General features: G+C 41.6%; 1 protein-coding gene across 1 annotated transcript; it reads right to left on the bottom strand.

Annotated features, from left to right (window-relative positions):
- Positions 1-1,610: 1,610 nt before the first annotated feature.
- On the bottom strand, positions 1,611-27,304 carry E2F3 (E2F transcription factor 3). The gene is made up of 7 exons (XM_054986008.1): positions 27,144-27,304; positions 16,682-16,793; positions 14,714-14,933; positions 12,389-12,547; positions 11,500-11,614; positions 7,135-7,270; positions 1,611-4,725 (listed from the first exon to the last, which is right to left on the bottom strand). Exons 1-7 carry the CDS (start codon positions 27,156-27,158, stop codon positions 4,460-4,462), a joined length of 1,023 nt encoding a protein of 340 aa, XP_054841983.1. The 5' UTR covers positions 27,159-27,304; the 3' UTR covers positions 1,611-4,459.
- Between the last annotated feature and the right edge of the window lie 349 nt (positions 27,305-27,653).

Here is a 27,653-nt window from a genome sequence, read left to right as displayed (position 1 = left end):
TTCCATGCGTAATACCGCCTCGCTGTTTTAAGAGTTGTGGCCCGTGTTTGACGGTTTCGTGACTATTTTCCTTTTTTTTTTTTTACAGTCGCCGTTTAAAGGGAAGGAGGAGCAACTCTTACTCATGTCCTGCAAACGCGGCTTAAAGGTGCGATCCTGAGCAAGCTTCCTTGGCGATGACTTATAACTGCAGCGAAGGGAGGCTTCCCTCGCAGTAAACTTCTGTGAATGAGCTGCCGGTGTGCAAAAGGCTTTACAATCGACTGACTTTAAAAATAAAAGAAAACACTATCGTTTAGAACAGGACCCCAGTTCTTCGTTGCTTTCCATGCGGACTACTCCGTGGAGAATAGTTTGTCCCTCTTTTCAGAACTCTTTTACTTTTTGCATAATTGACAGATGGCATCCTTGCGGACTGAGGAATAGGTAACTGAGTAAAAGTAGGCAAGTCACCTTCTTGTAAGAGGACTGGAAACTAATAACCATCATGGATTTCAAAACAGGATCCAGGAAGATCAAGTTAATTAAGCATATTTTAAAAAGAAGCCCTGCAAAGAAAGAATTGGCACAACTTCTGCAAAGGAATGTCCAGACTCACCTTTTGGAGATGTTTGTTAAGGTGATCCACTAGACGTATAAGGGACTTTCAAAAAGGGTTTTGACTAAGATCTCCACCAAGGGTTCTTGAGTAAACTGAGCCATCATGGGAGAAGAAAGTGGGTTCTCTTATGGGTAAGAAAATGGCTAAACAGGAAGCAGTTAGTGGAGGAACGTAGGTAAGATTCTACATAGGTTGTGTTGTGAATTATGTTAGTTTGTCCATAAATATTCTGGATTCAGGGTTAACTAATGAAGTGGCCAAGTTTGTGGAGAACACAAAATTATTTAAACCAAAGCAGATTATGAGGAACACCCCCCACACACCAAAATTGGGCACAGCATGGCAAAAAAGATCAGTATCAGTGCAAAATAATGCACATGGGAGCAACCTCCTCACCCTAATTTTTTATATATACAGATACGGTCTAATCTAGCGGTACCTGACCAGCAGAGACTTCAGGGTCATGGTGAAAAAGCTCATTTAAAATGTTCACTCGTGTGTGTGTGTGTGTCTGTGGAGCAAAAAGGGCAAACTCTTAAGCTAAGATAGGAAAGGAATGGAAACAAAACAGCAGATATAAAATATATAGCTCATTGATGCATCTACATTTGGAATACTGCATATCTCTTGGTCTATACTGTAGAGCTCGAAGAGTACAGTCCAAATCATCTTTTTTACAAGAAAGTCTAAGGAGTTTGGGGCCTTTATTTCTGATAAAGAAATGAATGAGGGTGAGGGGACAAGAAGCTAAGATTCAGGACAAACCAAACAAAATACTTCTTCACACTAATTCACTGCCGCAGGAAGGCTACTTAATGAATGATAGGGTCTATCAACAATTACAGAACCTTCATGTTCAGAGGAAGCAGACTTCTGCATAGCAGAGCGGGAGTGGGCAAGCAACAGGACCTCAGTGTCCACGTCAGCTTTCCAGGGACATCTCCCTGGCCACAGGAAAGAAAATTGTGACTGCCCAGATCAGACCAATAGTCTTTCATGACTGGTCTTACTCTTGTCTTATTACTCGGTTATAGTGTTGGATGTACAAATCACCTGCAGGGAATGAAGAGATGTTCTTTAGCACATCCATTTTGCTCAGCCATTTGGAAGCCCAGTCTCTTCAGTTACTTCCACCAACAAATAACGGCTTCAACTGGACCCAATCACCACAACAGGAAAAATGTTAGCAGCCTAAATGGACTTGGTTGGAGGCAGACTAAACAAACAGTTCCTAAAGTCACTCAACCAGAAATTTAGAGACCTACCTAGAATCTTACTTTCCTAGCCAGGAGAATTATCCAAAATACCAGGAACACCAATTACTATTACCTGGCTTTAAATCCTTCACAAAGCTGATTCCCTGTGGTGGTGGTTCAATTCTGTATATGCTCAAAGGCACAGCTTGAGGTTGGTATATTTAACAAGCTCTTCCTCCTTCAGCAGTTCAGGCAGTGTCTTGGGTTCATACCAATGCCATATGAGGAAATGGCACACCAGACCAGAAAGCAGCTCTGCAGAATTTACTGACTTGGTACTACGGATAAACAGACCATGCTCAGCTTAAACTCATCTGGAGTAAAGCTTAGTTATGATATGCCATTCCCTGTTGCATCAGCCAGGCTGTCTTTCAAATGGAGAAAGCACGAGTGCCTATATTGCTGAGATGCGTGTGTTATTTTTACACTACCTCTGAAAATGCCTTCACTGGAATAAAAGGGATTTCAAGCCCAGTGGTGTCGCCAAACACAAATCAGTAACTCATGAGGCAACATTCATATATGGATATAAAGCTTTTTATTGATTACCATAAAAAATCATCAGTTATATATATTTATATATTTTTATATATGAAGTGGCAAAGTCACAGCTGAAGAACAGGTCTATAAATGCAAAGCTATTTTTTATTTTGTTTTTTACATTATTTTACACGAGATTTTTAGAACTAGCATACAATTCAAAGCTATACTAAGGTTAGTATTTTACCCCACACGCTGGGGAATGTCTGTCATTTGTACAAAATAGCATAACTTTTTTTCCCCTTCATTTCATTCTTCCCCCTTCATTCCATAAAAACATCCATGCTCACACAACTTTTACTTCCTTCTACAGGACAAAAAAACCCTTTAAATACTGTATTTTTTTCATGTACAGACCCATATTTTAAGTGTCTCAAGAAATTACAAACCAGCTACAAAATATTCTGGTCAGGTTTACAAATTAATTCTTATTTGTACAAAACTATTAGATGACTAAAGTCTAAGAACACACAAATTAAATAATGAACTATGCATGTTTTATACAGTTATAAACATACTTAATACTGTTTAACAGTTCTTAATCTGTTGTCCTTTTTACACAATTATATTCCAAGGCTTACTCATTAGCTTTCATATTATTACTCAACCATTTCATTTGAGAGTGTCTATTAGCAGCATCTCAGTGGTACCAGAAAACCTGCACATATATTTTAAACACACAAAACATTTATTTATTAAGCATCAGATAGGGGAAAAAATGCAAACTGCTTGGGATAGTCAACTACTTACATGGCAACATTTTAAGACACATGAATACTACTAATTTTAGAAAATAAACATACCCTACTAACAAAGAGCTTATAAATTAAACTCAATTGAGTACCGTCAAGTATATTTTTATGTTTTCATTTTGGGTGAAATGTCAGCTTTGTATCAACTCCCAAACCCAGAGGCAGGCAACGAACCCACTGAAAGAACACAGCGTGGTAAATAAGTGAAGGTTGACATAAAAGAGCATCCCTTAGAGGAAAAAGCCCACAGTGCAATTGTAGGAGGCACTTAATGCAAAGCCCCATTTTGTACCAGAAAACTTTTATGTACCATCTTCTATTGCACATTAGGGATAATAAAATTGACCTGTGCATCTTTGTTTAATATTTTTAAAAAATCATTTCCTCACAAATAATTTTAAAAACTTTCATTTACTATCTGGAAAGGAAAGAGGGAGGAAGAGAATGATCGTCCTGGTCCAGGCTAGGGATTATATGCACACAGAAGCCAATTTCTGTTCAGCTAGAGAGTCGCACATAAGTAGTTGTTACTTAATTTCCTACTCTAATTGCTGCATCTCTATGATAAACAATGAGATCTTGGCCAATTGGCGCTTAGGGAAATGATCACAGGTCTGGGTTCATTCTTCTCCTTCCCCTGAACAGATTTACCAAAAACCAAAATTCTATTTGCACTGTGCGCAATCAGAGCCATCTCTGTTTTAACCAGGATTGCAACATACCATACATTTAAAGTATATTTTAGAGAAAAAGAATGCATCTCTCCCCTCTGAGACAATAGGTATATTAGCTCAGAAATGGAGCAGTGAGAACAGCTTAAACATTCCTAGCAAGTTTGGAAGAAACCCATATCACAACTTTTTGTATTTTACAAAACACATACATACGCGTGTTGTATTTATTACTGTAGATACAATTGAAGATTTGAGACATGCACTCTTCACACAAGGCACAGTTTGAAATATTAAGGAAGAATTGCTTAATGCAACAAACAGTTTTTCCAGCCCTTCTTGAAGCTTTCAGTCATGGTAAGAAATCAAGACTGAGAGAATGGTATATTTCCTCCATTTGTGTGCATTTCTAACATAAATTTGCCAGACCAGAAATAACTGGGATTTGGGGTTAAGTTAACTCAGACAAGAAAGCCTGCAGTTCTGTATTTGGACTGTTCTTTAAAATTCTCAGCACTTTACATGCTATTCCTGAAATGGAACAATGGTTAAGAGGCAAGGGAATAAGCAATAGGGAATTACAGCAGGTATTCTAGTTCCATTTTTAAAAAATGTTTTTTATGGGGAAACAAGGAATAATCAGCTGTATAAAAATTCATCTACCAGTGCAGGAAATTTTTCCAAATCATAAGCATCAAAGAGGTCACAGATGCCCTCCTCTTCACCGAGACTGAGCAAGTAATCATCATGAAGTAATGGAGGCAGCAAGCTTACAAACGGCCCTTCAAAGTTGGAAGGAATTTGGTCCTCTGTCTGCTGCAGAAAGTTAGTTGGAGAGATCAACGGGGAGATGGCTGCTGTAGTAACGGAACAGGTGACGCTTCCAGGATGATCAGAAGTCACTTCTGTTAACAGAAATAGTGTTTTTTAAGGAAAATATAAAAATGAGGATTGCACAGAGATTTTTCCATGTTTTTAAAAGTCCAACCAGTCAGTTTGTTTGGAACCTTTACTATGCTTTACTTGCTACACAGCTTCTTCATTCTGCTAAGCACAGGGCAGAGCAAGTAGGCCTGGCTCTTGGAGATGCAAAAATTAATTAAATCACACTTGAGAGACTGTGCAGCTCAACTGTAGCCACTACTGATACTGGCTTTATAATTTTCATTGTTTTATTGATTTCATTTCCCTACCTGAGGGTCCCAACCCAAAAGTGCATTGTGAAGTATTTGGAAGTTGGCCACAGGCTCTTATAGGCTAATGGTGGCCATTCTCTGCCCCTCCTTGCCTGGTGCTCAGCCGAACTCATGATGAATATTTGGGGTGGAGCACTTCAAGCCAGCCAGCTGACAAACAGTCCATCAGAGCAAGGCTGCTGCTGCAGTTGCCCAGGAAAGCAGCACACATCCATTCCTGCACAGCACAGTAGCAGATGGCTCTGTGGTCGTCTTTCTTTTCCTCCTCTTAAGCAACAGGTTCTGCAGGGATGTACTAAAAATGAATGCCAACTGAGAATAATGGAAGATGCCTGACGGCTCATTAGATATAATGGGAGCTGGGAATGCCAACTGACTTACATGAAATACATGATAACAGCACAGAAAATTTCAAAGAACGTGTGGAACAGATTTTAAGAAACCTGCCCTGGTCCTGGAATGAAAGCTTCCAGAGTGGAATGATGGTCCCTGGAAGAAGCATAAGTGTTCTGGGCCTGAAATGACAGCCCCCTGAGTAGAATGACAGCTCCTGAGAGTGAAGTCAGTGTTCTGGGACTAGAATGACAGACCTCAAAGTGGAATGATGGTCCCTACAACTGGAATCACAAACCTTAGAGTAGAATGACATATCCTACATTTTAATTAATATTTCTGGAGGTTGTGCAGTGATCCCTGAATCATTATTTACCCTGCTTGTCAGCTGTTCTGTTTCCACTCTAGGGTCATATAGTTGGTATCACCTGCACTGTTAACAACTATAAACCTTGGTTTATAGTTGTTAACAGTGCAGTCCCCTTCACTTTTTGTCCTTAGAGCCCCACAGTGTCCAAGTCTGCTTCCTTCCTACCCTCCATGTTCCTGTTATAGATCACCTTACTCTAGGAGCTGCCATTCCAGTCCCAGAGCACTGATACCAGTACTGGTATTGTCATTCCTTTCTGGTGACTGTCATTCAAATTGCAGAACACTTATGCTAATCCCAGGGACTGTCATTCCTTTACCAGAGCAGTTTATCTGGTCCCAGGGACCATTATTCCACCCTGGGGGCTATCATTCTAGGCCCAGAGCAGGTTTCTCAAAATCCCTTCTGCATTTTCTTTGCAGGTTCTATATCCTATGATCATGGAGCCCATGCAAGTCATCATCTCAGGTTGGTTCAGGCATCTCTCATTGTTCCCAATGAACATTCTTGTCACTCATTTTAGTACATCCCATTTCTGCTGCAGCAAAACAGAAATGTACCACTGAAGTTAAATGGAATAAAAAGGGGAATCCTTCAATACTGAAACAATACTGAAAGAAAGGAACTTCAGGTTTGGAATCTGAAGCTTTCTGCTAAATAGGCAGCAACCCAAGTAAACCATAGCCTCTTTTCCATGTTCTGCTTTCTCAATCTCTACTTTAGAGAAGAAGAAACTGGGGTGGGCAGGGGCTGGGTCCCTGACTTTGTATGGCCAGGTGAGGAACTGACCAACCCCTCCTGCTTCTGTGTGTTTTCTTCGAAATAAATCCTATTTAATTCAATAGGGCTTACCTACAATCTCATGCCCCTTATGCACCGATACAAGCCAAAATGGACTTTATTGTGAATAAAACTATTTAAAGGTTCTTAGTTTATTATATATAATGCAGCTTGTGTAACCATACATTTTAATTATTTTTTATACCTCATGAAGCTATAACCTGCAATCAGATAGTTGCATTCTCACATTCGCATTTTTAAAAGCCTGTGAATAACTTTATAAGTGCAATAAGTATTTCAGCAAATTTCACAGTAACAGATGCGATATGTAAATTTTTGCTTGGGTAACTTAAGTAATAGTTATAAAATGAGCAAACTTGCAGTTAAAATGCATGGCAATCATAGCTGCCAAAAACCTAAGGCCCAAAATTCATCTAACAATAAGTCAGTGGGTCACCGTACCAAGTAAATTTGAAATTGTGGGTCACCATACCAAAATGGTTGGGAACCAATGTTGTAAACCACCTTGGGGGCTTTGTCAAAAGGGTGTCTATAAATTCACTAAACAAATTACAAATTCAGTTAACTCTTATCTTGAAATCTTATCTTAACTCAAGACAATTTTAAAAAGTTACCTTTGGAAATGTTTCTTGAGATATTTCCATTGTGGTCCTGACTGTGGGTTTTCGCTGGACTAGAACAGTCAGTTTCTTCTGAACAAAGGTAAACATCAATAGGTCCTTGGGTACTAGATAAGTGAATCCGCTTGTTCTGAGGAGAGAAAGCACTTTGATCTTCAGCATACTGTCCTTCAACAGGTTATTTATTGTAAGCAGTAAATGCTCATTTTATGAGCATTTACTGGTTATATGAGCCATTATATGAGCCATAACTCATATTAAAATGAGTTATGGCTCATTTTAATAAAGCCTGATATGACAATTGAAACCAGGTCCATATAGAAAAGTAATGCATTTCTGCTTTCCGAGCATTCAGTATACTTTCAATGAGACAAGAAATATTACATAAATTGCCTCTTTTTTGAACAATTTGTTCATTCAGGCATGAATATTATACACTAGTTGGGTGGGGACTCTCATCCCAGCCTCCTTGGAAGAAGTACCTTGATTTCAGGCAAATACTTTATATCAAACTATGGGTATTAAATTGTAAGATTTCCCTCTTAAATATATGTACTTGAGAAAGAGTCCTAAGCTACTGGAAAATTAACTAGGATTAATCTCGAAATAATCTGTGCTGCTCTTGGGGAGAGGCCGTGGCTCACGGAAGGAACGACTGCTCGGTATGAAGAAGGCCCCAGATTCCATCTCGAACATCTCCAGTTAAACGGATCAGGTTGTGGATGATACAAAAGATCTCCACCTGAGACTCTGGAGAGCTGCTGCCAGTGTGAGTAAACAATAATGACTTTGATGAACCAAGAGTGTGATTCAGTACGACCTGGTGGTGGGTTGTGTGTTGGGGGGCGGGGGGAGTAAGACTAGACTTTTTCTTTCAGGTTCCTTTAAAAACTTCATTTAAAATTTATTGTGTTTTATTTGGGGAAGGGTGAACTGGTTTTGAATTAAAGGCAGCTTCTTGTATAGTTTTTTAAAAAAATATGTAATTCTTTCTGTTGCTGAGAGGAGCAGCATCGATTTTATTTTCTACCTTTTAAAACTTGCATTTGGTGCTGCTGTTTAAAAGTTATTTTGCATTCTATTTTCCATTTAAATCATTAGGAGTTGTTGCCTGGGGGAGAGGAGGGAAGGTCCTGTTGTATTTTTTTCCTTCCCTGCCTGCATTCTTGAGTATTGTTGTTTTTCTTCTTAGTTTAATTTTTAAACAGTTGTTTGCTTGCTTTTTTGCTGTTAATTCAGTGGAGGTTTTGTGTGGTTGTGTTGGTTGGTCGTTGTGTGAGGGAAATTTCTTCCTAGGTTTTAATGTAGGTGAGGCATGGTCCTTTAAAAAACACACACACACATTAATTTTCAGCTTAGGAAACAGTTTCCCCCTAAAGAGGCTTAGGCATTAAGAAAAGGGCAGGTTTTGCTGCTGTAAAATAGAAAAATAGGCCCGTAGTAAAAAAATTAATTAGGCTGCTCACCATGTTAGAAAAGTAGTGTTTGTAGCCATAGGCTGACCTTTACTAGTCTCTGGGTTTCAAGAACGGAGTAGGTCTACTCTGTAAAAGTACCAGTCAGTACTAGGGGAAGGAATAAGTGATAGGAGTCCAGCAGGGCCCTTTGGGAAAGGTGAAAGAGTAGCAGAGTGGAGGGCTGCTGCCTCCCTCTCCACCTGTGTGGAGGCCTGCTCCTCAGTTGCCTTCCAACAGCCAGCATCTGGCTCAGCTGATGAAAGCAAAAGGCCTTGCAAGGTCCTCTTTGCTGAGGCTGCCGCTGGAGCGCTGTCCACATAGGTGCCTGAGGCAGGAGTGGGCACTAGGCAGGGCCTGCTGCTGAGGCTGCCCTTCCTTCAGGGACATGGGTCTTCTGGTCCTAGGGCTCACTCCAGGAACTCAGAGGATGCTGGAAGAACCAGAGAAGAGGCTTGCTGCTGGTGACCAATAGCAGGCCTTCCAAGGAGAGTTAGGAGGAGCGCATGGACTCAGAAGAAGAGGAAGAAATGAAGGAAATGCCCCTCAGAGTGCTGCCATTTCAAACTCTTCGTCCTTGGCCATCTCGTTCTGCATTCTCCACCCCCCCCCCTGTTGTGGTGTATCTACCCTAAGCACCTCCAGGGGTGGCCTAGAGCTGCAGGGCTGTACATGACCATCATCCAAGATCACTTCCAGAAAATGGGCAGTGCCAGCTGTGTAGGGCCTGGATCTATGTGATAATGATAATGGGAGATGTGTGGTCTTTGCAACAGACATTTGGACCAGTCCTCAGTTGCAGCATGTGTACCTCTTGTTGCACCGGTGGCAACCCAATGACCTCCCAACAGGTGGGGATGGAACAACTAGTGTCAGGTAGGGTGAGGGGGGCCGCTGGGCTGGCTACTGCCAGGTTTTGGTCCATACTGAGGTTCTCAATGAGGTTCAAAGGGAGGACAACATCTTTGCTGCCATCGAGACCCAGTTATTAAGGTGGCTAGGCAGGGGCATCACTACAGGATACATGGTGACTGATGGTGGCAAAAACATCAGGGCACCAGCGCTGCAAGTGGGTCTCAGTCATATTTACTGCATGACCCACAAACATCACCACACAGTGAAGGACGCACTGTGTCTGGGTCTGACTCCTGAGGATCCCAGACTGGATGCTGCAACTTGTGACTTCCAGTGCATCATGAGATAATGGCACATCACAAGTCACTTCTTGCACAGCATGTAGACTATCCATCAATGACACCAGAAGCAGGCCAATGATGTAAGCACTCCTTGAAACTCCACCCACACCATGCTTGAGCATCTGGTGGAGCACAGGTCACCCTCACAATGTGGCTTTCAGAGAGCGACACTACGAGGGAGGAGAGTCAGTTCAGCCCAGAGGACTGGCTGACCATGTCCCAGATGGTGCACGTCCTTAAGCCCTTTAAGGACTTCACTGTGACAGTTTTGTCTGACCTGGGTCTGGCCATTGCTTTAATCTAAGTGCTTCAGAAGAAGAGGGCCACCATTCTGTACCCAGGCACAGGATATGCAGACCTTGTTTCAGCAGTGGACTCACTCATGAGAAAGCTGCAAGAGAGCATTGAGTCCTGTGTGCAATGTCTCACCGAGCATTTTGAGGACCATGTGCAACCAGTGCATCAAGGGCAGCATCACCGAGCAGCCTGAGAAACAGGTTCTCTCGGAGGGTGCAGCAAATGCAGGCCAAGAGGGGCACCCGGCCAGTAGAGGAGGAGGAGGAAGGGAAGAGCAGCTCTGCTGTTGTCTGTATCTCCCCTTCTAGGCAGAGTTCTCCCATGGCCAGTCCCAGTTATCCATGGAGATGGAGGCCAGTGGGGATACACTCATTGCCTCTAGGAAGGTGAGGCCCATGAGCCATGATTTGGTGCAGGGACTACATCTCAGAGTCCTGCAAGTTGCGCACCACCTGTCCTCTGAACTACTGGGCCAAGAATGAGGCAGTCTGACCAGACCTCTCACATGAGGCTCCTCTAATGCCCTCCAATGAACAGAGAAAGTTTGTCTCCCCCATGCGGGCAACATGGTCAGCCCTCATTGCACTTGCCTGATCCCCTGGAGAATTGAGCAGTTGTGCTTCCTCAAGGTCTACCTCCCACTCTTCAATTTCCCAACTCTGGACTTTGAGAGTGATGAATGTGAGCATGTCCTTGTGCCTGCATCTTCTCTGTTTGCATTGAGGAGATGGGGAGTGCTCTTGCCAAAGTTAAGCCAGCAAGACAGTTTATCCAGCTGGCATACTATATAAAATCCATATTTGCAACTTGGAATCTTTCTCTCATCAAAAAAATTACCAGCCCAGCCAGAACACTCACTGGACCTTGGCACAATTTTGTGCAGAAAATTAAGAAAAGCAGCATCCAAAATATTATTCTCTTGCTACTGGAACAGTAGTACACCCCTAGACCTAACAGAATCCCAGAAGGCTCATTGTTTATCTTTGATGAATGGTATAGTAGAGGCTGACAAATGTTGGGGGGATTGAAGAATCAGAGAGAGAAACATGATACGAAAGCTCTTCCGGGCATAGTGAGCAGCACTGTATAAGGCAATATCACTTAGCTAGTGAAAAACCACAGAAGGCTAGTAGCAGAAACCTTGTAAAGGAACAGAATAAGCAAGTGGGGACACCAAGCAAGATAATGAAGATAAAGAGGCAGAAAGTCAAACGGAAAGCCAAGATCCCATGATCCCAAGGAAAGATCAGCATGGAAGATTTAACTTCCCAGTGGCTGCAAGCTCCAGGTACCCAAAAACAGTCAAGTGCTTGTACAAATGCAATTTCCATGCATTATTGAAAATGGACTGGTTGGTTTAAAAGGGAAATCAATAAACATGCGGTTTTATGTACAAGAAAAACTATTCTTACCTCTACTGGATTAGGCACTTCAAGTTTTGTTTCTGGAGGAGCTTTCACAACTATGACAGTTTGGTCTTTAAGGCTACTAATTTCTCGAATATCTTCATATCTAATATAAGCTAATGTGAACCATGTTAAAGAACTCCTCAGAAGTAGCATTTCCATCACAAGTACTAGCACACCAACCTAGGTTTTTCAAACACTATTTGTTCCCCCATCAACCTCATAACAAGTCCTGCTTGGCACACTACATCATAGAAATGTTGCAACTACAAAATAAAGTCAGCTTCTGATGAAGAGTGAAAACCACGTAGCCAGGACTGAGAATGCACACAAAGCAATTTATAGATGGCTATGGTTTTCCAGCTATGGTGATAGGTCAATTTGGTTCAGCAGCAAGACTGTATAAATTTTATACACCAAGTGTTAGAACCATATCCAACGCATGTCCTGTTATACATTCTCAAGCAGAAGCAGATCAAGGCAACCCATCCTAACAGCTACAAATACAAAACAAACTTTCCCGCTATTTACTTACAATTAAGCACTTAAACAAAACGACACAAAATATAGCCCAAAACAGGTGCAGTTCTTCATAAGATACATAGTACAGTTCCAGCCGTCAACTGTAAGCTTCCATTCCACCAAATACAGAACCCTACCAGTCATTGTTTAGAAGTAACACTTCTTCTGTTGTTTTAAAATAAAGTTTTAAATTTCAAAATATTACACCTATTAGTAAAACTTATATGTGCTGCAACATACCACTATTTAATCCATTTCCATTCAAAGCTCAAATAAGCCAGAAGTCAGCCTGGCAGTATATAAAGTTTATGGCAGTCAGGAAAAAGCACTGCATTCCCCTTAGGAATTCAGCCTCCGCTAATATAAAGGATATCTCCGATTCTCAGCATCTTCTCTTAGTAGCTTGAGGTCAAGGGCACAGCTTTGTATTAATTCATCCAATATCTTCTCTTCCTGGTTGAGTTCTGTTACCTCCTTAGACAAGTCTTGACAGTGTGCCAACATGCTCCCATCATCAGAAAGACTGCAGCCCCTATAGAACAAGATGAATAGACACTTCAAAGCTATTCCGGAAGCTTAGCCGGCCAATTTAGAGAACTGTCTCTCTTTGGGACCTGGCAGTGATGGATATGGTATATTTCTTCATTTGGGCTTGAAAGGGGGATTCCATGAGAGGCTTCAGCCTAGAACACATTCTCCATTCCTTATCCAACCACATTACTTCACAACAGATAATTCAAGAAGATTAAGAGAAAGTATGATATGCCCAGGCATTGTCTCCTGTTTTTGCCAATCATCTCACAATTCATGATCTAATTTATGCCACTTCCATATAAATTGCATCTCTGGAGAAAATCAGAAATTCATCTCATGTACAATACAGTAGTTCAGAACATAAGCTATGAGCCAAGAGTTCCAGATTTCAGAACAGCTACTAATTCATTTACAGTGCAAGCCTGAGCAGAATTACACCCTTCAAAATCAATTGAAATCAATGAGCTTAGGAGGATACAACACTACTTAGGAGAGCACTGTGAGTAGCTATGACTTTGGACACTAAAAAGAAAACAACCTCCAGTGCAACAAAGTCTTTTAGCCACAACCCTCCAACATCAGCTTAAAGCCAGTTTTCGACTTTATTGTGCTGGAACTTGATTAGAAGTAGTAGTCTGGGGTGGGTGGGTGAATGGGCAGGAGGCAACACACTGAACCACCTGCCTTCATTCCCAATGCACCTTTTCTACACTGATCTAAACCATGCAAGAGGCATGGCTTTCATCAGTGACTGTGGTCTCCTTTTGTTCTCATCAATACTGCTGTGTCAGATATGCTGCAAGATGGACAATGTCTAAGCTGACCTGAAAAGCAGTACCGCTAAGGCCGAACTGAAAGAGAGGAACCTCTCCAAACCCTCTAATATGCCCTCATTGTTTCACATGCATTATCTCAGGACCAGTATTCTGTGGGGAAAGCAAGTTGGGTCCGGACTCAGGTAGTAAAAAAACGTAACAGTTAGTTTGACCTTTAGAGATGCCTAAAGAGACACACAAGCAAGGTGTGATGGACACAGCCATTCCAGTTGACCCCCCCCCCAACACTCAGCAGGCACACACTAATAAATAATCCACGTAATACCTTTTACTGTGTATGTGTAAAGTGCCATCATGTTGCAACCAACTTATAGAAAACCCAGCAAGGGGCTTCTAGGCAAGTAAGAGGCAGAGTACCTTCCTCTGCAGAATCTTCCTTGGTGATCACCCATCCAAGTACCAAACCTGCCTAACCTCCGAGATCAGTGAAACTAAAGAAGATACAGCTGCTCAGGTCTGGGAGTGAATAATTGTGACAGCGTTTAAGGGTCTACCACACAGGTTTGTTGTTGATATCTGCTGACAATTGTATATTATGTTGAATTTGTATAAATTGGATGTCATGTAAAATTGCTTATGGTATAGTATGTAAGATGTTTGTTTTGCAGTGTTTGCAGTGAGGAAGATTCTGTACGAAATCTGAGCTTTTCAGCCGGCCCCAGATTGGGTGTGCAGCCGTGGATTCCCTTACCATGTGTGGACATAGCTGTGCATGAATGCTACTTTATTTAAAGAAGATACAGGACACATTTTGTTTGGACCTTTGTATTTTTCAAGTTTAAGGAAGAGTCATTGTATAAATTGTAATTGGTCATCTTACTGATTGGTTCATTTATATAAGAAATACATATGGCCCTTTGGGCACTTATAATAGAGTTGTTTATTAATTTGTAATTGTTGTTCCTTCCCGTGAGGGTTCTCTTTAGTTTCACTGTTACAGTACGGGAAGTGCCATTGTTTTGTTGTTAACCTCCGAGATCAGGCTGTGCCATGCTGCCTTCTCTCCAATACCTTTGATTAGTGCCATCCAAATTTCTGTCGATTTGGTAGGTCCTTTAAAAAGCGATTATATTTTTTTTTCTTGTTTTGGGATTCTGTATGGACCAGTATGGCTGTTTCTACATTATGAGATATATAGCTGTTTTTAAAAATAGCATCACAGAGTAGATTACTGAGAAATAGTAAATTAGATTTTCCTATTTCTGCTAAAAGATCTCCTAGAAAGTTCTTTCCGCCAAGTAACTAATTCCAACCTCAATGTAATGTACTTTTTATCATCACAAATATGTCAGTGAAACAGTTTTCTCTTATAAAAAGAATATACTTACATCCACTGAATGTTGTTTTTGGATTTTTTCTTAATGAGGTGGATACCTTCTAGAACATTGGTGATGTCATATATCCTCCTTTTCTGCACCTTAAGGACCTCTGCTGCTTTGTTCAGGTCCACAACGCCATCTGGGGACTGACTCAGCAGCTGAATGAACTTTTTTGTGAGAAGACCAAGTGATGTGTCATATCGTGTCTTTTCTGAAGGAGATTTTGGAGCTTGAAGAAAGAAATACTGAATTAAAAGCCTGATACTAGTCTGCTTTTTTTTAATTCTACAGAGTTGTTTTGTATGTTGTGCGAAGGATCACTCAAGACAGTTCTCAATTACACATCTACGTTCACTGACTCATGAGAAAAGTGGAAGAGGGGTCTGATTTGGAATCCTACTGTGCCCCCTCAAAGTCCCCCATCCAATATTTTTAAAGCTCCTGGAAATTTCTTCTCTCTCTTTAGCTGACACTGAGCTGCTCTTGCCTTTTCCTTACTTCTCCTCAAGCTTGTTTTTTTTTTTTAACGGGGGGAGGTCCAGTCCCATCTTTTTCTTTTGGTTAATTTACAAAGTCGTATCTTTCTGTGGGCCACATGGAGGTAAATACCCCCCTACTGTGTCTATGGGAGAGCTGGTTTTGCTGCTGTCACACAGGGACAGCCAATTTACCATTACATATAACACTGAATTAGATAAAGCATTGGACAAGATTTCCTTGCCAGGTAGAATGTTGGGGTAATAATGTACAGCATGAACATTTACAAGGCTTCACTGTCCATTGGACAGGATTTTGGTACTTTCACACAGCAAAAGTGTGTGAACAGGCTGCTGTTGATTTTGTCCATTTGCAGATCATCACCTGCAGAAGGCCTCATTCACAGAATCACAGAGTTGGAAGGGGCCATACAGACCTAGTCCAACCCCCTGCCCAATGCAGGATGAGCCTATCAGATAAGCAAAGCTGCTGTGGTGGAATATAGGAGAGAGGTGGTCCTGCAGATATGAGGAATGAAGACCATGAGGGACTTTGTATGTGTTTTATGAATAAATGGGAGGCATGAACAGTATAAATACAGAGATTAAGTGTAAAATAAGGCAGTCACGGATGCTTCAAACTGACACCCAACATCAGCAGCAGAAAGTTAAGAAGACTTCTTCATTCTTGCTTTAGTACAAACTGACAACTAATTATGGCTGCTGCTTACCTGTTCTGCAGAGGTCATTCAAAATGACATTTCCTGCACTGAACCCTAGAAGGCATTGGTACCAAGATGCTAGAACTATGATAATGAGATCACTGTGTGCATGTGTGAAGTGTGATATTTAGCGACAAATTGATCTCCTCAGCATATCAGCTTTTTAAAGGCCACACATTTCCAGCCCTTATTAATGCAGAATTTTAAAACATATTCAGCAAATAGCTGTCTTAACTTCAGTGGGCTGCAGAGGTCCCTTTATCATGTATTCTAATCTTCAAACCCCAGCGCAATGCAAATTAATATTCTCTTTCCCCTTTGCCATCCCTATCTTTGCTGCACTTTTGGTTGTTATTTGCCCACTTGGAACTTGCAAACAGGATTATACCACAGTCAGACATGCCTGCACAAATCACTACAAGCTCAAAACAGAATTTCATTTTTCTTGGCACCAATTTTGATCATTTTGTTTTGCTACAGGATATACAAGATAGCAGCTATAATATTTACAGTACAACAATACACAGCTGAAACTTCTGAGAAACACTTAGCTTTTCCTCACTCATGTGAAGAGCAGAGGAAACCAGAATTCATACTTTTAGTTTGGCTAACCTTACCAAGGAAGAGTACATTAAACACACTGCCTTAAAGACAGGCTGTTTTCCTACAAGGATATGCGATTTATCTGTTTAATTTGAGATTCAAAATCTGTAACAGTTTAAAAATTTCTGAAGATGTAAGAGATCACTGTCATGCACGTCACTGAAAACGTTACTTACTTTTTGGACTATCTGGACTTCTAGTTGTGGCTCTCCCTTTCCCTTTTGGCGTTCTTAACCCTTCAGCTAGAAATTGCTGGCCGCTTTCTCCTAGTTCCAGTCTTCGTTTCACCTGCAAAGACAGCAGAGTATTCCTATGAAGAGCAACACCAATACTGTAAGACTACTCTCTACTTTTACAAGATGCAGAAGTTTAGATGGACCAAAAAGAGAAGATCATTCACAAAACTTTCTCAGGAACTGAAGTACCCCTGACACTGCAGCATACTTCTATCTTGCTGCAAATACCTAATGAATAAAATGCGTGCCCTTTAATTCCCTCAATTTCTTGCTCTCTCCCTGGCATGAGACCTGCAGCTCAGGTGAGAGCAAGAGGGCCATGGCTAGTCTGTTTCATGCCAGGGAAAAAGCAAGGCAGCACCAGGGACAGTAAAGGGTGCTCAGGCTTCCCATGGCAGAAGCCTTCTCTGGGGCAGTCAGCAGCACAGCGTGAAGTAGGGTTGCCAGCTCCAAGTTAGGAAATTCCTGGGGATCTGGGGGGGGAGGGAGAAAGCTGGAGAAAGTGGGGTTGGGGAGGGAAAAGACCTTGGGCATGGCATAATTCCATAGAGTCCACCCCCTAAAGTAGCCATTTTCTCCAGGTGAACTGATCTCTGTGGCCTGGAGACCACTTGTGATTACAGGAGATCTCCAGCCACTAGCTGGAGGCTGGCAACCCTAGCGTGAAGCTTCTTTTCATAAGATGCCTGTGCACTCTTTACTTCCTTGCACTGTCTTCTCAACAGGAAGCACAACAGCTCAGGCGAGGCAGTGAGATTACCGAGGTGCCAAGAGGAGAGCAAACTGACCATGGAGAAAAGCATGTAAGAAATTCTGGAACATGCTTGTCTCATACTATTCACAGTATCTTTGTTCACAAATGAAATTTAGCAGTCAGGCAGGCCTTTGGGACAAGAGATTTATCCAAGACCCTTCAGTTCTTTCTCAGTTCTGCAAGGTTACCTGCTTCCAGGCTGCCAATATATTTGTGGTGCTTTATCGCAGATGCTAAAGTTACTTCAGCAAAAAACCCAGTATACTGCTTCCTGGTAAACCATATCAGGTTTCCTCTGCTCCCAGATATTTTAAAAGCTCTGATGTGGCAGCTAGAGATAAAAGTTCTGTGGGTACTGGACAGATGTAGCTGTGATGCTCCAAACTATGCAAGTAGTTATTTTGCAAAGAAGTATTGCCCACATATAAAAGGTTATCTATATTCACAATACATAAGAAGACTAGAGTCTAGAAAGCAGCTAAGTTATGACAAGCCAACTCTTAACATGGCAGTGTTCTCAGTCAAATCTGATGAACAATTTTATTTATGTAAAAGCAAGTTCTACTAAATATGAACAAGCACAAGTTGGCTCAGTGATACATCTCAATACTGCAGATTCCTAAGTAAGTACAGAAACCCCAAAAACTCAGTAAAGGCAATAATGCACACTGAATGTTATGCACTATGTGGTAATATTCAGCACCACAAAGTTAAGAGACTAGGAAAAGGTTTCACATTAGACACGCTTAAGTCAATATGCCTTATGAAGCTCATTGTTAATTTTTTTGAAGTGGGGAGGGGACCAAGGAAATGCAACCAGTTTTACACCATCTTATTTTCTCTGGAGCCCAAAACAGTTTTCCAAGACAGAGCTCCAGTCTTCGACAGGTTTTAAATGATGCCTTGGGGAAATGTATAGATGGAGTTCATTTCAGTTCATTGCACCTTTAGTAGCTGGGGAAAAGTTTTGTCAAAGACTGTAGGGCTAGATAGGTCAATAAAGCAGTATGGTACAGCCGAATATCCCCAATAGATGGCATAGTCTGCAGCCAGTATACTGACTTGACCTCTGCCCTTTAAATTTCTTTTTAATGGGGTTGGATAAAAAGCTCATCTTCAACATTTTACTGAAATGAAGCATCACCTACCACAGCATTCCAACAATGGATGGAGATAAGTTCATTGAGGGGCTCGCATCAGATAGCATATAGCCAGCATACAACACTTACCTATGGCTCTTATGGACAATATAAATAACAAAGGGATTTTAAAGGATTTTTTTAAAGGCAAACTTGAAAGAACAGCCAAGGACGCTCATTTAAATTGTTTGGACTTATGTACATTCTGCACATAGCTATGTGCTCCAGAATACAAATAGCATCATCCCTTAGAGGTGTGTCCCATGAGTGAGGAATTTTGTCTCCTCAGAAATGCAAAAAGCAGTCAACATCTTTCAGAACTACCGTATATAAGAACCTGAGTTGACAGCTGGTGGAGTAAGCAGAAGACAATACACAAGTCTTAACTTTGGCTTGTGGATATTTCTGAATGATGTACTTCTAAAAATCCACATCAAAAAAACACGGTGAGCTCTGAATGGAAGATGCAAGCCCCATATCTCCAAGAAGTTTAAAAAGCTATTTGTTTACGCAAACATCTTCACACTCAAGTAGTTAAAGCTTACTAAGACAAACTATTCAGGTTATTATTATACACACTCATACCTTATAAAGTCTAACATCCTTCGTCCTTGGCAAATATTGGAATTTTAAGTAGGATTTTATATTCTACCTTTTCTCTTCCAAGCTCAGGATAGTTATTTAGGTTATTTTAATACAGTCCTCATGTTATTTTAATTCGCACAGTTCTGCGAGGTATACTATGTTAAAAGGTAGTGACAACCTACGCTACCTAGACAGCTTCATGGCAATAAGATTTCTTTACTTTGGAAATTCAGCCTAGACTTATTAAGGGGGGGGGGCGGTAGGGCATTGACCCCTTCATCTCACTGAAAAAGTCACCCTGGGCTGCTTTTATGGCTGCTGGGGGAAACCCACAGGTTGCTATCCTCTACCGCCCCCAAGCAAAGATAAAAGCCACTCCCTCTTGAGAAAGCCCCCTCCCCCCCATGAGAAAACAGCAAGAGAGGAAAGAGATAAAGTCCGCACTTGCTGGTCTCCTCCTTGATAAAGCGTATACAGTCAGCTGAATTGGTAAAGTAACAGAATAAATAAACTGCAGTGTGTAACTTAGTTCTCAGCTGGGCAGAAAAGCAGATTTAGGACAGGAAGCAAGACAGTTATTGAATTCTTTCACAGTAATAAAATAAATTTAGAACCACACATGATTTAATGAAAGGCTTTGCATGCAAGGCATAATTAATACTGGCTCATTACTGACATGGTTCTTTTAAAATTATGACCATCACAGGTTTCATAAAATGTTCCTGGAACTTATTTGGATCCTGGCCTATCAGTTACCTATAAATTATCAATTCAAGGCATAATCCCATATATGATAGTTGGTGAGGTGTAGTGGGTACCCTGTAAGTCTAGGATCTGGGACACCCAGTTTCAAATTCTCATTCTGCCATAAGAAGTTGCTTTTGTAACCTTGTCCGGTCACACACACACAGCCTAACCTACCTCACAGGATTGTTGAAGATAAAATCGAAGAGAAAAAAATAATGTAAATGTTCTGGGTGTCGGTTGGAGACAAAGGCAAAATAAAAATGAAGTAAATACAAACACGTTGATCACTAAAAAACAGCCAAAGAACATCTGAAAGATGTTCAGGAATTGATGTCTTTCATAAGATGGCAGCCATTTAAAAACAGACGTTAAAAACTCAAATGGGCCTAAAATGGCTGTGAAAGTATGATAGAAGACATTCTAAAGACAGGATATTCATCGATTGGCAGGGGTTTGCTTAAATAAAGGATACTATAACACCTTTGTCATGACTCAAACCGAAATCTATACTCCTTAGCAGAAGTTTCAGTTTTTGAAGTTAGATGATTTGAAACTCCCATCATCTTCTACCAATTTTTTACTACCATGAGAAACTGGGTGAGTAGGGGAATGTAAGAATGATTTTATAGAACAACCTTGTAGCAAATACTTATTCCATCTCATAGTTCCTACATTCGGTAGGTTATTTTGTTGGTACACTTCAAAGCACTCTCTTTGGTGGAATTTTATGGCAGATTTGCAGTTCCAAAACCAATTCAAACCTCGCCTATCATAAAAGAAAGTTGTCCGAATGTAAGCAGGATATAAACTAAACTCATTGTAAGCTTCAAGACTATCCTTTGGGACATTGCAAGCATTCTCAACAAGGAATGATTACCACCAGCACAAAAGGTTTACAATACCACAAAGATGGTAGATCCTGTTCTAGATGTAGATGAACTAAAAAAAAATAGGTTGAGATGATTGCTAAGCCCCTTGAAAAGTTTGATATATTTGTTTACAAGGTACCACAATACTTTGTAAACACTTTGTAAATACTTTTTTGTGCTGTGATTAACACAGTTACTCCTCTGAAAAGAAGCAAGCCAGAGTTGTATTGTGGTTAGAGTGCCAAATCACGATGGCAGAGATACTGGCTTAAATACCTACTCTGCCTTGGAGGCCTGCCGGGTGACCTTGGGCCAGTCACATACACTCAGCTTAACCTAACTCACAGGGTTGTTGTGAGGAAAACTGAGAAAAGGAAAACCATGCAAGTCACTTTTAATCCCCCGAGGGGAAGGGTATAAATGAAGTAAAATAAAATAGTGACTTGTTTGTCAAGGCCTCTGTATAGTCAGTGTTGAGATGATAGAAAAGCTAAATACAAAAGCTGTATGATGCAAGACTAATTTAAAAACTTTCTACTTTCACAATGCATTGTATTAGAAATTTTCAGGCTAAAAATGATCAACATCATGGCCAATTTGCACACTATTCCATCTCTCCCTACCATCTGAAACCATTAATAGATTTAATGCTATTTCTTGGCAAGTGACTTGCCTTTTTACAGATACTCTCTCATTAGCTCCTTTTTTTATACCACTGCTACACTTCATAGTGAAGCTTTCTCCTAACGCGCTGAGTGCAAATTTCAATTTCTATTCTACTTAGCTGGAATTGCAGATTCCTTTTCAGGTGGACATGAAAGGTTTCCTATCTCTAGGAAAAGTTTGCCATAAAAGCCAAAGGGGTCAATAGCATATGCTCTCATTAAACAGATTTAATCTATTTTAAAGAAAAAAGTTTACCACCTATTTTGCGGGACGGAATCTCAACTTAAATGCTTCATCAAGCTCAAAGCAAGGAAGGATGTTTCTGTATCCCAACACAAAAGGCAATCTCAAGTACAGTTCAGAGTTAAGTCTTTAACCCAAAAGATGGAAACACACACACACAAAAGATGTGCAAAATACATCAAGGGCCCAAAAAGAGCTTTAAGACAGCAATTATGCAGAGTTAGCCTAACATTTATTTTTATTTATATTTGATTTATATTCCGCCCTCCCCACACCAGCAGGCTCAGGGCGGATTATAAGCATATACAAGTCAAAATATGTAAGACAGTTAATATAAGTTAAAAACCATTAAACGTCCAAGGGGGGGCTTCGCCTAGCACCGCCCATATGCCTGGTGGAACAGCTCTGTCTTGCAGGCCTGGCGAAAAGATAACAAATCCTGCTGGGTCTCATTAGACAGAGCGTTCCACCAGGCTGGGGCCAGGACTGAGAAGGCACTGGCCCTGGTTGATGCCAGGCAAGCCTCTCTGGGGTCAGGGACCTTTAGCAGATGTTTCTCACTAAAGGGTTCATATGGGGACAGGCGGTCCCACAGATACACTGGTCCCAGTCTGCATAGGGCTTTATAGGTTAATACCAAAACCTTGAACCTGATTCAGTACTCCAATGGTAACAAGTGCAGCTGACCCAGTGCCAGCGTTATATGCTCACACACCAGCAATCCTGTGATGACACGCACCGCCGCATTCTGCACCAGCTGTAACCACCGAATCAGGTTCAGGGGAAGCCCTGTGTAGAGTGCATTACAGTAGTCAAACCTAGAGGTACCCATTGCCTGGACCACTGTAGTTAAGTCACGGGGTGAAAGATAAGGGGCAAGCTGCCTGGCCTGTCGAAGATAGAAAAAAAGAGGACCTGGCAACTGCAGTGATCTGGGCCTCCGTTGTCAAGGAGGCATCCAAGATCACCCCCAAGCTCTTGACTCTCGGAGCCGGCGTAAGCACTGCCCCATTGAGTACAGGGAGCCGGGGTCCCAAACCCACACTTTCGCGACTCAGGTACAGGATCTCCGTCTTCGCTGGGTTTAACTTTAGCCAACTTTGCCTCAACCATCCAGCCATGGCTTCAAAAGTATGCTCCAGGACATCTGGAGCTGATCCAGGCCGTCCATCCATCAGCAGATATAGCTGGGCGTCATCCGCATATTGGTGGCACCCAAGCCCAAAACTTCGCACCAACTGGGCGAGGGGGCGCATATAGAAGTTAAACAATAATGGGGAGAGTATCGCCCCCTATGACACACCACATATTAGTGGCCGATGGGATGATAGCTCCCCTCTGTCCCCAACCATGAAGAAAAGAGACGAGCCACTGACTAACACAAGACTGAAAACCTAGTTGTTTGCTGTTTCCAGAGGGAAAGGTTTTCTATCCACATCTACCTCATAGCACATGGAGGAGAGAACCCCAATAAAAATTAGTGGTTCATTCCACATTGAAGTGTATAATCCTAGCCCAACTGTCTCACTAGTTTCAATCCACACAGCAAGGTGAAAGATAAGGATCTACTAATCTCCAACAAGTTATCTACTTTCAGTGCAAATATCCTAATCAGCCTCTAAACATTAAATTTTTTTGAATGCTTACAATAATAAGGGTATCAGGAGGGACTTTTCAATACTAATCCAGAACTCAGTATATGAACCATAACTATAAATACTTTTGCTACTGTTCACATACAAGACTGTATTATTGAGAAACCGCAACCCATCTCCCCTCTTTTATATGTTATTACTCCAACAACCATAATATTAAGTCAATATTAAGAAAACTATTAACTTCGGCCATCACAGACTTAAGGTACTTGTTATTCAATATCCTTTAAAGTGAATGATTGTTAGATTCGGTTGTTCATAGATTCTTAATTAGTAAATGTAGATACGGCTGAACATTAATCAAATTTTAATCACTTATCTACACCCTTCTATACAAAGGTTACACAGAAGCAAACACGTTGAAGGAACCTTGCAATAAATCAGACAAATCTTGTTTATCTTGGCTCTTAGTTTAGCAAAGACTGGATTCCCCCACCACCCCTTTAAGTTGTTGATATGTCATGATCAGCTAACATCAATATATATGCAAAGACATGTTACCAATTGAGTTATTTTGGAATTATGGACAAGGATGTTATTTAACATACTAGGAGCATCTGACCATTGAATTCCCCAAACTATACAGTAATCTTCAAACTGTAGAACACATTCCATTAGAACTATTACATGAATATTAAATTCACTGGAACACAAGTTGTCTGTCTGTCCTACTATCTAAATTTAAAAATTTAGAACCATTGCACAATTACAGTAACTCTTCACCCTAATCCAGTACTTAAAAAAGAAAGTATCTATGCACAACGTGTACATAATTTGGATGATGGGCATTCAAGTGTGCAATCTAATGAAAGAAATTCAGTGAAATTAGATGGCTTCCACATTTGAATGTACAAAATTCCTGATCCGGCAAGCGATATGACAACAAAAGCCTGCTTCTGTATACAGTTCTCTTTAGCTGGATCAGGGTGCAGATTCACAAAGCATTTCCATGCCTCTGCAGCACACAATCAAACCAGCCTCCAATAAAAAGTGCAGAATTACACAGTCTAAACATTTTTCCCAGCACACAGAGCAGCATTGAACTACATACTGTAGAAAGACAGACAGATAAAACACCCTTAGGGATATCATTTTACACACTATTTCATCTTTCACACTAATTGGTAAAATATTACACCGCCTACACATGAAAGACGTGTGGTAGATACCCAGTCACATGAATGACACAGAGCCATTTGGTATACTGGCTGTCAGATGAGGTTCAGATCTCCACCCTGTCATGAAGCTCTGCTCACAGTGACCTTAGTCCAATTACTCTCTTCCAAGCAGATCTCCCTCACAGGACTGAGACTTTAAAAAGGGAGAGGAGAACTACAGGTGCCACCTTAAGCTCCTTGGATGGAGAGTGATATGAAAATGCAATAAACAGGTAACGTTTTTGGCTTAAAGTGAACTGAGACTGCAATCTTAAAATTACAGTCCTCAGAGTAAGTACAACCAGTCCAATCATACAGATACATGAATCCTTCCAGCAGACCTATATATACATATTATTCACTGTAGTTTTAACACTTCAGCTGTAAGTATTTCCTCAGAACTAAATATCTCAGGATCTCAAAGAAACTTACTTCTAAAGTAAATCGTTCATGGGAACTTTGCCTCTTCAGCAATAAGCTCCATAATGCCAGTTAACTTGCCTACAATCACCTATCTCCCATAGCAACATGCTATGGGACATTCACAAGGGGCAACACAGAAAGCCCAAGTTCTGATGGCCACTGCACACAAACCTATCACATACCTTAGAAGTTAGAACACAACACAGAAACTCCAAAATTATATGAAGATTCTACAATGTGCAAACAACACTGAAAAGGCAGAAAGTTTGAAAACCACTACTCTAATCCAAAAGAGTTACTAGTCGTGGGTAGGCTGTACATTCCTTACGTCAAGAAAGGCCTGCATATTAAAAGAAAACGTCATTTCCATGAGATAATGCTCAACTCTGCACTCTTTTACAGATACAAGGATATATGCACCTAGCAAACAGTTCCCATTTTTGGCAGCTACCATTTAAATATAGATTAATTGCTCTTCAAATACAAAAATTCCAACATACAATCACCATATAACAAGCAACAGCCATTCTTAGCAACACCTGCATTCATCTACTACTTGACAACCAAGAACCATGAACAACGCTATTTGTAAGTCAACTGGGCAACCTGTTTCCAGATACAAAACCATCAACACTGCTAAATGTTTGAAATTACATGCCTGAAGCACATTAGAGATACTGGATCTCTAATCAAGACTTAAGGCTTTAAAGAGGAGCCTTTTATCGCACCAGCTCAAATTTGTTATATAACTTCAGAATGCAGTTTGTAGTTGGACAGGAATCTTGCATGACCACTCTGTTTCTGTATAGAGTTATCCTGAGTTGGATTAGGGTACACAGCTTCCAAAAGAATTTCCAGGATATTTTTATTGTAAGTTACACTCATCATTTTTGTTCACCTTGCAAACCTAAAATGTAATTCACAATCAGATTTCTCATTTGTTCTATTTTTAAAAGCCTCAGTTCATTGTCAAGGAACATAAGAGCTGGGTGGCAGTTTTAAACAATACTAAATAATAAGATATCAAATACTACATGGTATTTGTGCTTCCTCTTGTACCATCTTCTTCATTGTGGCAGTCTGGCATACCTCATTAAACTGCATGGGTAGACGGAACTGTAGATAATTTCTATCAAGAATCAAGGAATCAGTAGCACTATGAACTCTCAAAAATTAGCTGCAGCAGTCCCAAACTAATTTGTTCATCAGGTCATATAAAAGAATCAGTGTCATAATCTAAACTAAACTCCTCCTCAGTAGTATTTTTGGAGAATATGTTACACCCCTACCTGACAGGGTTCCCAGACTGTCTCTTTTGCCCTGACTGCAAGTCTCAAAGAGATACCAGTTCAACGTTACAACACTTCTGCTCAGGCTGTCCAGATCATACCTAGTTGCCCATTCTCTAAAGGAGCCTATTCACCAGACACAAACTAGGAGGGAGGGAGGGAAAATCACCTTTTCCCCTCCACAGCCCCCTTGTGATATTATCCAAACTTCATTTTAACTGTTGAACTAAACTCCCATGGCAAGTATTTGTTGTAACAAGCATGTAAGGGGAAAAAGGCCTCCAGGAAAAGCTTCATAAGACTCCAGGAAGGGTGCAGCAAGCTTAATTATTCTGCGACATCCAAACCCACATTCCCACAATTCTCAGTTTAACACAAGAGGGCTTTCCGACATGACACTGCTTTCCTCACAAAGGCTACCCTCACATTATCAGTAAACAAAGTTAACCAAAGTGTGTTCAACTCCTGGTATAAAGGAAGGGCTGAGGAAGAGTGGAAGTTTCTACTTTAAAACCCAGGCCTGCCTAAATTCACCCCCCACACCCAGCCTATGAAGTAATTTTAAATATAAAGTTGCATACAGACAACAGGGGCCTGAAGCAGTTACTTGAGCCACACAACTTCCAGGGAGTCCTCTCCAGTGACAGGCAGAAACTCAGAAGAGCCAAGAAGAAATTATGTTAAAGGAGAAGAGGTAATTTTAAAGCGACAAGATGGGGAAAAGAAATGGGGCAACTTAAGAGAAAAACCCTCCCCCTCCCCCAACTTCTCACACACGGTCTGCAGAAGAGAGAGCCTGAATACTGGAAGTCTTTGTCGGGGCGCTCCGTGACGCAGGACCACTGCTGCGGTGCCCCCCGCCCCCCCTAACCTACCTGCTGCAGGGGCATTTCCAAGCCCAGGAGTGCCCCCCAGGCAGCTAGCAAGAGCTGGGAAGCGAGCAGGGCCGCGCGCGCGAGGCTCCCGACATACACGCAGAGGCAGGCGGGCAGCCTCGCACCCGGGGCCCCCGCGTTGCTCCGCGCGGCTGCCCAGGCCAGAGGAGGAACCCGGCGTGCCCCCCTCCCCCCGCTCGGATCAGCGCCCCCTCCTTCCCTCCTTCGCCCGGCTCCCAGTCACAGACGCGGCCTCGGCGCACGTGTGCGAAACGTCACCGCCGAGTCCAGGGGTGAAGTGAAAGAAGGAGACCGGCGGGACGGAGGGCCTCCCCTTGCCCCCCGGCCATGCTGCCTGCACGCCAAGCCCGGAGAAGGGGGGAAGCCGCCTAGAAGCGCCCCCGGACCCTCCTCCAAATTCATGGGGGTCCCAGCCCAGCACGTTGCTTGCTGCGCCGGCTTCTGCTGGCTTCTCCTCCACCGCCTTTGTTTCAGGGAAACCAGAAGGCA

This window comes from Eublepharis macularius, chromosome 7 (assembly GCF_028583425.1).
Source record: "Eublepharis macularius isolate TG4126 chromosome 7, MPM_Emac_v1.0, whole genome shotgun sequence".
Classification (NCBI taxonomy): Eukaryota; Metazoa; Chordata; class Lepidosauria; order Squamata; family Eublepharidae; genus Eublepharis; species Eublepharis macularius.
This window is presented reverse-complemented; position numbering and strand designations above follow the sequence as displayed.